At 37.2% G+C, this 10,143-nt stretch overlaps 1 protein-coding gene across 1 annotated transcript; it reads left to right on the top strand.

Annotated features, from left to right (window-relative positions):
• The first annotated feature begins 5,197 nt into the window (after nt 1-5,197).
• Nucleotides 5,198-7,726, top strand: LOC123322305. The gene has a single exon (XM_044910248.1). The coding sequence runs from the start codon at nt 5,198-5,200 to the stop codon at nt 7,724-7,726; it is 2,529 nt and encodes an 842-aa protein (XP_044766183.1).
• The last annotated feature ends 2,417 nt before the right edge of the window (nt 7,727-10,143 follow it).

Here is a 10,143-nt window from a genome sequence, read left to right as displayed (position 1 = left end):
CGTTAAATGAAGCCGAAAAAATTCACAACATAACTACTAAATATCTTTGAACTATACGAATAATCTCGAGATAAATTCCACATTACCTCTTCCACTATTTTCGCTGTTATTTCATTATCAATTAATAATTTGAAACGAAATTTTAGGGTCAGATAGTACTCGATACGATCATCAAAATTAACTTTCGCAATACCCCTCCTCTCTATTCTATTTCTCATAGAAGTCTGAGAGTATCAAGAGTTTATACTCTTTGTACTCACACTTTAAAAAATAAGAATCGGTTAATTCGTTTCTTAGTACAGTTACTCACCAATTCCACTGCAATTCGATTTTTTCACAATTCAACCCCTCAAAAAGAAGTATTTTCATAGACTGATGATCTTTGTTTACGAAACTTAAGATTACGTAACCTCTCACTTCTGAAAGATTCTCATTTTGAACTCAGTTGATATTATTGTAGTGTTAAGTCAACATTTTTGATGAACTGAAATATTCAAATTCAAATCAGGGTCAGCGGTTGTGTAGTTGAGGACGAAATCTAATGTCAATATCATCTGATCTTTCTTGATTGGTATTTGAAGTTATTGATACGCACCTGAAGATGCTATTGTGATATCGAAACAAGTGTCGTGGTTCAAAAACTCATATTGTGAAAATCGTATAATCTGTTTAAGTTCTTTCTTGCTTGATTTGCGATAATGGACCTCATCGACTGAAGGGAACGGATTTTGAATTTTTGGAAATTGTGGTATCCGCTGCTCATGCTTCAGTTATTTGTCTTTCGTTCGACATTTTTGCTGATGGGTAGCGATTTCCCAACTCTATAAATCAGTTGATTTGTCCTCTTGCTTCTTCTACCCGGTGCTTACGATATTAAGGTTTGACTTTAAAAGGTTTTATCTCTCACACGGAAATAAAAGTAATTGAGGGGAATTACACCATTTCGAACGCTCTTGGAGAGAATGAAGGTATTCTCTCGACCACCTCTTCCAAAAATCTGTTTGGATTCGTTGGACTAATTGCCAGCGGTTTAACCGGCTTACGGGTATCGAGCTTAGATCAGGTTCTGGAACTGAGCTTATTAATGGCTCAAAAACTAAAAAATGACCGGGCGTTAAAGCTTGCAGATCGTTCGGATCACAATTGATCGAACATAAAGGGCTTGAATTTAGAACCGATTCTATCTGAGTGATAAGTGTTGAAAACTTTTCGAACGTTAAAATTTGGGCACCAAGAACACGATAAAAGTGATTTTTAAAGGATTTTACTGCGGCTTCTGCTAAGCCGTTAAAATGAGGCGCACCCAGGGGGTTAAACTCCCAATTAATTGAAAGCCTTTCAGCAGTGATTTATGCCAACTTAATTAGTTCGTTGTTGGCTCCTTTGAAATTGTTACCTTGATCGCTCCTGATTATGGAACATTGCCCACGACGAGATATGAACCTACAGAAGGCTGCAAAAAACGAATCAGTGCTAAGATCAGAGGACAACTCTAAGTGAATTGCCTTTGCACTAGTACAGACAAAGACACAAACATAACCTTTGTACGACCTCGCACCTCTATATTTGCTCATTAGTAACGGAAAAGGTCCTGTGAAATCAACACATGAGGACAAAAACGCACGTAAGGGTGTAACTCGGAAACTTGGCAAATCAGCCATGAATGGGTTATACGACTTAGGCTTGCAGCGAAAACAACGAATACATTGAGACAAACAGCGATAAATTGCATTTCTAGGAGAAAGAATCCAATAGTGCCGTAATAGTAAATAATGGGTGGCCTTCAGACCAGGATGCAAATTAGAATGGTGAGTCCATTCGATGATTAAATCAGTTAAACGGTGATTTTTTGGTAAAAGCAGGGGATTTTTAACATCAAGACAAAATTGAGATTTCCGCAGTCGTCCACCCACTCTCAATAAACCACACTTATCAATAAATGATCACTTTTGAATTAATTGGTGATAAACAACTTCTAAGCCATTCATCTCAAAACTAGGCTGAATGGACTTGGTTCACTTCAGCTCTGAACCCCCCCAATTAATAACAAAATTTCTATAGTTTTGTAATGATTTTTTATTCTTAATTCAATTTGATAACAAATTGTGAATTCAGGAATTGGAAATATTAACAACAAACAGAACCATGAAAATATTCAAGACTGGATCCCATGATCATCTTCAATAAAAGGCCTTGATATCTTTACTGAATACTTTCACACCCTCGATTAAATTATGCTTTTCAAGAAGCCCTAACAATGAATTTTCCTCCTGTGCTATCAACCAATCCCCTTCCACCAGCATCTCCATAATAGACACCACCACTGGCTCCAGTCACTGTTCCATATCCATGTGGTAAATAGTAAACACCTTCAGTACCTCCTTGTGCAATTCCTTGTCCCTTTCGATGTTTTCCCCTAGCTGAAGAAAAATGGTAGTCACCGGACTGACCGGCAGTAAATTCATCGCCACCAGCATCCCCAAAGTAAGAACGCATCACTTTCTTCAATCAGTATTGGAATCTTGGAAGAAAAATCTTCAACGACCTTGTTACTACTTCCTGATCATTCAGAAAACTTCATCCTCATTTTACTTTCGCGATTTTCCTCTTTGCCAAAGATTCAGAGAATAGTGGCTTATGTTTTGAGATTTTTACAAAATATGATTATAGAAAAATTACTAAATTTTTCGAACACCATGGTAAAAAAATTTTTACCTACCAAATGGAGGAGGAGAAGAAGATATATGCCGTCATTAGGCATTTACCAATCGACGCTGATCTTGCGTTGATTGAGGACGACCTGATATTCCAGGGAATATCAGACGCTGAGGTGTCCAGAATGACATCGAACAAGACGAAGAAGCCCATACCTCTCTACTTTGTTAAAACCCAGAAAAAGGAAATCTTCGAAGTGAAGCGACTCTGCAACCTCTGTATTGTGGTTGAACACAAGAAGAGGCCTGAAAGTCCAAGCCAGTGCTTTAGGTGCCAAAGGTACGGACATACACAGAACAAATGCTCCTTCCCGTGGAGATGCGTGAAGTGCTCAGGAAGTCATAGCAGCAATGACTGCACACTCACCAGAAAAGGTGAAGAGAGAAATGCCACATGCGTCTTATGTGGAGAAGAGGACCATCCAGCTAGCTACAAAGGATGTAGCGAGTTCAAGTTGGTGACAGAAAGAAGAATTCCCGAAAATCAGCTGAACAGAAAAAGAAGGTAACAAAAACAACAACTTCTGAACAAAAAATTCGGGAAGTAGCGAAGACCCAACCTACAGAGCAAGAAAAGAAGAGGGAGACTCCAAAATCCGTTCAGAAAAAAGAAGGACAGAAGAAGCTTACAATGAAACAGGCTGTGAACAGTCAACAGGAGAAGAAAAAGATATCTGAATCAGCCGATGATTTACATATCTTCACGGAAAAAATTTTCAACAAGATAATGTTGAAAATTGAGAGGGAAATGGAGAAAACACTCCAAGCATTATTCAGTAAACTGAATTAATGGACCTCACGAATCTTAGGAAGAAAGCCCTCACGATAATCTCGTGTAACATTAACGGGATCAACACTCGGAAAGCCGAGATAGAACAAATAATATCAGAAAGACAACCTGATATTATAGCCCTACAGGAAACAAGAATAAACAGGAACAGAAGACTGAATTTCATGAATTATGAAACATATAGATGTGACAGAATTACAAACACCGGAGGAGGAGTAGCAATATTGGTGAGAACAGATCTGAAACACTACTTTAAAAGTAGATCCGACGAAACACAAGGAAAAACAGAAAAAGTGACGATTGTTGCCGAATTAAATCAGCAAAGAGCCGAAATAACCTCGGCGTATAAGCCACCACAAAACAATCTATTGGAAGAAGGGATAAACAACATGTTGGAAGGATCAAACCCGAAAATCTCCATCGGAGATTTCAACTGTAAATCCCCATTATGGAATTGCAAAACAGAGAATAGAAATGGCAAAAAAATCAAGGATTTCGCCGAAAAACAAAATGCCATAGTTATTGGACCAGAGCTACCGACATATCTTGAACAGCAACTACCCCCCCTACTATATCAGAAAAGCGATAAATAACTACAAGCTTAAACAGGATCGTGTTTCTCTTACCAGAAATAGTGCGAATGTCCACAGAATGACTAACACAACAAACATTAGCCCAGAACCTGAGGTGACTACCAAGCTGAAGTACTTCAAGCTCGGGTTTTTCCCTGGATTATCTTACAGACTGCACAACATATTCAAAGAGTTTGGTTGCACAACATCTTTCTATAATATCCTTGATAACAATGAAAAAATTTTCACCAACACAAAAGACAAAACCCCTATTACTATGCAGTCTAGTCTGGTATATGAAATTCCCTGCCAGGATTGTGACAAAGTGTACGTGGGCCAAACAAAACAATATCTTAAAGATAGAATTCGACAACATGAAAATGATAGCAAACATTTAGAAGCTGAAAACAAAACTGCACTCACACAGCACACACACACAGAGGGACATAGATTTAATTTTGAAAATGTGAGTATCCTAGATAAAGAACAACATTATTTCAGACGTCTTCTAAGTGAAATGATATACATTAGAAGAAACAATACAGTAAACTACAGAGAAGATACGAACAACTTAAGTACAGTTTATGATTTTGTGATATCGAGAATAACAATGCCTAATGGATAGCATTATTTGTCTCCGCGCCTTATTTATGTTTTCGCCAGAGAGATGTTCGTCGTTTTGTATCATTTCATATGTTTTATACTTTATATGTTTTGTATATTTTTATATGTTTTATATTTGTGTCACCCTATATATTTACTGGTCGAAATGAATAGAGTAAGCTGAGACCAGATTGAAAATATGTGTCAAACAAACATCATACCAAAACACAATATTTCATCGCAATTTACGTTCATTGTTTTTTAATTAATTGACTGTCATACGTCGTAACCATTTATTTATTTCTGACTTCGATCAAATATTTTAATTATACACCTATTATGTCTTATTAATTGTATGATGAGGTATAGTATTTAATGTTATATTTCTTTGTATGGTTAATAAATGCCTCTTTTTAGCCTTGAGAAAGGAACAATAGGTTCCGAAACGTTGGCAAAATCATAATTGATTTACTTACTAAGTCCAAATTCCTGCGATAGATCATTCAATTTTAAGAAGCATGGACATGAATACTACAGAGTCTTTTATACCGAGGGGATTATTCAACGAAGTTAGGGTGAATTATGGCGATGATGTGTGTCAGATGTGTAAACAATTTTCAAACCTCAAGATCAAACTGGCGTCAATAAAGAACCGTACAGTATTTTTCTTACAGTGCAGGAGACTGAAGGTTTACCCCTACCATATTAAAAATAATATTAGACAAATATATTCTCTCCAACTTGAGGAGCATCCATACACTAGACAGGTAGCCGTTATCATGGAGAATTTTCAGAGATCAGTACTGAATCTAGAGATTAAAATTACACTATGGAAGAGGAAGAACATACAACAATCTATTGACTCTCTTGTTAACGTGTTAGAGGCGCTATTGGACGAATACACATGGGGAGGCGTGAGACGGTTCGCAGCACAGAAATTCGAGTTTTCTTTTCAAAAAATAAAAGAAATTAATAGGCAAAAACTAACCAGACTACAAAACACACAAAACCAACCCATTACAATTCAAGAATGTGAAAAGTTTCTCGTTAACTACACTAGAGTGGAGATCCCTGAAAAAGCACGTATTATATTAGGTATGGGACCAAAACATGGCATAATCCCAAAAAATGTTCCAATACCAGAACTAATCAAGGATGTTGAAAGCTTCATACAAGCATTATCATTGGGAGAAAATGAAAGGAATGTAATCAGATCGAGATGCACGAGAGTAATCCAGAACTTCATGGACAGGCCGAGAGCTCCAGACCCCCTTGGAATATATTACCATATTACATCAAAATTTGTCAGAGACAAACCTGATATTTTGGTTAGCAGATCGGATAAGGGTAACACAACTGTGGTTATGTACAGGGAAGAGTACATTCAAGAGGTGAGCAGACTACTGAGTGACGACACTACGTACAGAATTTTAAACAAAGATCCAACACGGAAGACCCAAGAAAACATCAATAAATTTTTGAAAACGCTCAGAGATGAACAGATGATAACAGGATCACAATACAAGGAACTAATCAGACACAACAGTACTCCTCCAAAATTATACTGTTTAAGGAAAACTCACAAACAAGTTCTCAGTTTCAGACCTATCGTAAGTTGTATAAGTGGACCTGGTTATAATATCGGCTCATTTCTACACACAATTTTAAGCAACGTCCTCTCCTCTTCGAAATTTAAAGTAAAGGACTCGTTCTCGTTTGTTGAGGAACTCAAAAACATCCATGTTCCTGAAAATTACAAAATGATGTCTCTTGATGTTGTGTCCTTATTCACAAACATCCCAAAATCGTTGGTTTTTCAGATCATTACCAAAAGATGGCGTTATATAAGTTGCTTCACCGTGTTGGATGAAAACAGCTTCATTAAACTGGTTGATATTGTGTTCGACAGTAGCTATTTTACATTCAACAACAATTTTTATAAACAGTTGGATGGAACGGCGATGGGATCCCCTGCAAGTCCTGATCTTGCTGAGCTGGTTATGTTGGAGTTATTTGAGTTTGTTGCCGGTAAGTTGAATTTTGACATCCCCATTATGAAGATATGTGTTGACGATACATTCCTACTCATACCTGAAGACCATATTGAGTCAACACTTGATCTGTTCAACTCATTTCACGAGAAACTCCAATTCACTGTTGAGATAGAAAATAATAAGAGCCTACCTTTTCTTGATGTTATGGTGATAAGAGAAAACGACAAAATGATCACCGATTGGTATGCAAAACCATCTAATTCTGGCAGATGCCTTAATTTTCTTTCTAATCACAGTTTCCAACAAAAGAAAAATGTAGCTACCAATTTAATTCACAGAGCTCTAGCACTAAGTCACAAAACGTTTGAGAAGAAGAACATTATAAAAATAACCAATATACTTTTGAACAGCAACTACCCCCCCTACTATATCAGAAAAGCGATAAATAACTACAAGCTTGAACAGGATCGTGTTTCTCTTACCAGAAATAGTAGGAATGTCAACAGAATGACTAACACAACAAACATTAGCCCAGAACCTGAGGTGACTACCAAGCTGAAGTACTTCAAGCTCGCGTTTTTCCCTGGATTATCTTACAGACTGCACAACATATTCAAAGGGTTTGGTTGCACAACATCGTTCTATAATATCCTTGATAACAATAAAAAAATTTTCACCAACACAAAAGACAAAACCCCTATTACTATGCAGTCTAGTCTGGTATATAAAATTCCCTGCCAGGATTGTGACAAAGTGTACGTGAGCCAAACAAAACAATATCTGAAAGATAGAATTCGACAAGATGAAAATGATAGCAAACATTTAGAAGCTGAAAACAAACCTGCACTCACACAGCATACACACAGAGAGGGACATAGATTTAATTTTGAAAATGTGAGTATTCTAGATAAAGAACAACATTATTTCAGACGTCTTCTAAGTGAGATGATATACATTAGAAGAAACAATACAGTAAACTACAGAGAAGATACGAATAACTTAAGTACAGTTTATGATTTTGTGATATCAAGAATAACAATGCCTAATGGATAGCATTATTTGTCTCCGCGCCTTATTTATGTTTTCGCCAGAGAGATGTTCGTCGTTTTGTATAATTTTATATGTTTTATACTTTATATGTTTTGTATATTTTTATATGTTTTATATTTATGTCACCCTATATATTTACTGGTCGAAATGAATAGAGTAAGCTGAGACCAGATTGAAAATATGTGTCAAACATCATACCAAAACACAATATTTCATCGCAATTTACGTTCATTGTTTTTTAATTTATTGACTGTCATACGTCGTAACCATTTATTTATTTCTGACTTCGATCAAATATTTTAATTATACACCTATTTTGTCTTATTAATTGTATGATGAGGTATAGTATTTAATGTTATATGTTATATGTTGTATTTCTTTTTATGGTTAATAAATGCCTCTTTTTAGCCTTGAGAAAGGAACAATAGGTTCCGAAACGTTGGCAAAATCATAATTGATATACTTACTTAGTCCAAATTCCTGCGATAGATCATTCAATTTTAAGAAGCATGGACATGAATACTACAGAGACTGAAAACAAGCTGCTACGATATGCAATAGATGCACCTTGGTTTGTCAGGAATAGACAGATTTATAAGGACCTAAAATGGAAAACCATAACGAAATTCATGAACAGAAAAGCAGAGAAATTATTCAAAACAGCGAAAAACCATCCGAATCAAGAACTCAGGAGACTAGTGGACTACGACCCAGAGGAAGACAAAAGGAGAATGCGAATTTAACGAAGGAGACCAAGAGATCAATTAAAAAGAGATTAAAATAACAACAGAAACTCATTAAAAAATTCAATAAAGTGTTAATCCAATAGAGAAGAAACACATAAATCCCAGCACGATAGTGTGCGAGAAGAAAACCGACCAAGAGATGAACGGTTTATAGGCAAATTCCCGGAACCAAAATTCAAGAAGCAGTTGAGGGTTTTTAGTAGGTCTCGAGCTCAGGAGAGTGAGAAACCCCACACTGTTCCCCCTCAGGAGAGGGTGGTTCGTCTGTCTTGCATATTTTCCTCCTGCTACACCAAAAAAAAAAAAAAAATATTCCTCAAACTCACTCGTCTGTTCACGAATGCTTAGTGAAATGGATTACAGAGTTTTTCCCGGATGTTTCGTAAGCAGATCGGATCCCTTCAGGTCCTTACCTGCAGAAATGGTTTCAACCATTTTTGGATATCTGGATGCTGATTCACTGTTATCCGTTTATTCGACGAGCCGAAGATTCAGAGATATCTGCCTTCCTGACCCGATGCTCAGGCGTAAGCTCATTTCGAGAACGACTGAATTGCGGAAAGAAGAGCGGAGGCGATTGCTGAATTCAAAATTTGGCGTGAGTATTGTTCGGAATGATGATTTCTCTCGCTCATCATTCCGAGAAAATACCACTCATAAAAAAGTTTTTGTACAAACAAGAACACAACGAACGCGTGCTTTGACAATTCCAAGTAATTGGAGTTTATGCTCCTCTGAGCAGAAGGTCAAAACAATTAATCGCTTGATGAGGCTATGAATCTGCATGCACTATCAACATTATTAATATTATTTTACACTTAGCTGTTCTCGGCAACCAATATCATCATTGTGACAGATGTGACTCAACTTCAAGTAATATTCTACGTTAATCACTCGCCAAAGCTCCAACATGTACTTGGTGAAAGGATATCTGTTTCCTCAAACTGAGGGAACGCTACTAGCGATCCAGGATCAAGTTGTACCCACACGAAACTATTGCAAATTCATTCTGAAACAACAAATTGAAAACACTAAATGCAGACTGTGTGGAAGCTATGAGGAAACGGTTCAACATCTGTCCTCTGGATGCTCGGCCATAGCAGATACCAGATATATGTCCCGACATGACAACATGGGAAAAGTTGTGCACCAACTATTGTGTCTCAAAGAGAATCTGTTAACCCATTTCACACCTCATCATGCTTATGTACCTCAATCAGTTCTTGAGAATGGTGTCATAAAGGTATACTGGGACTTCACGGTGATGACTGACCGCGGAGTGGAGCACAACAGACCTGACATGATTGTCTGGAACAAACAGGACAAAACAGCTTCACTCATAGACTTCGCTGTACCATTGGATCAAAATCTGGAAAAGGCCTATGAAGGGAAATCAGCAAATATGAGCCACTTGCGAGACAGATGAAAGAGATATGGCAGTTGAAACGCGTCGAAATTATACCACTTATAATAAGTTGCAATGGATTGGTCCACCAGAAGACAACAGAAAACCTCAAGCAGATGAAACTTCCACCTAACACCCTCATGTGGATGCAAAAGGCCGTGCTCTTGGGTACTGTCAGTATAATTCGAAGTGTACTTTATCCATATTAGCTTGTGCGAACTGACTCTTGGTTTTTTGCACCCGAGTCGTTCGGATATCATGCCACGAAA

This window comes from Coccinella septempunctata, chromosome X, assembly GCF_907165205.1.
Source record: "Coccinella septempunctata chromosome X, icCocSept1.1, whole genome shotgun sequence".
Classification (NCBI taxonomy): domain Eukaryota; kingdom Metazoa; phylum Arthropoda; class Insecta; order Coleoptera; family Coccinellidae; genus Coccinella; species Coccinella septempunctata.
Note: the sequence above shows the minus strand (reverse complement) of the source record. Positions and strands in the feature narration are given on the sequence as shown.

Excerpts from the sequence above, each read along its gene's own strand:
- LOC123322305 (XM_044910248.1), top strand. The coding sequence starts at position 5,198 with ATGGACATGAATACTACAGAGTCTTTTATACCGAGGGGATTATTCAAC.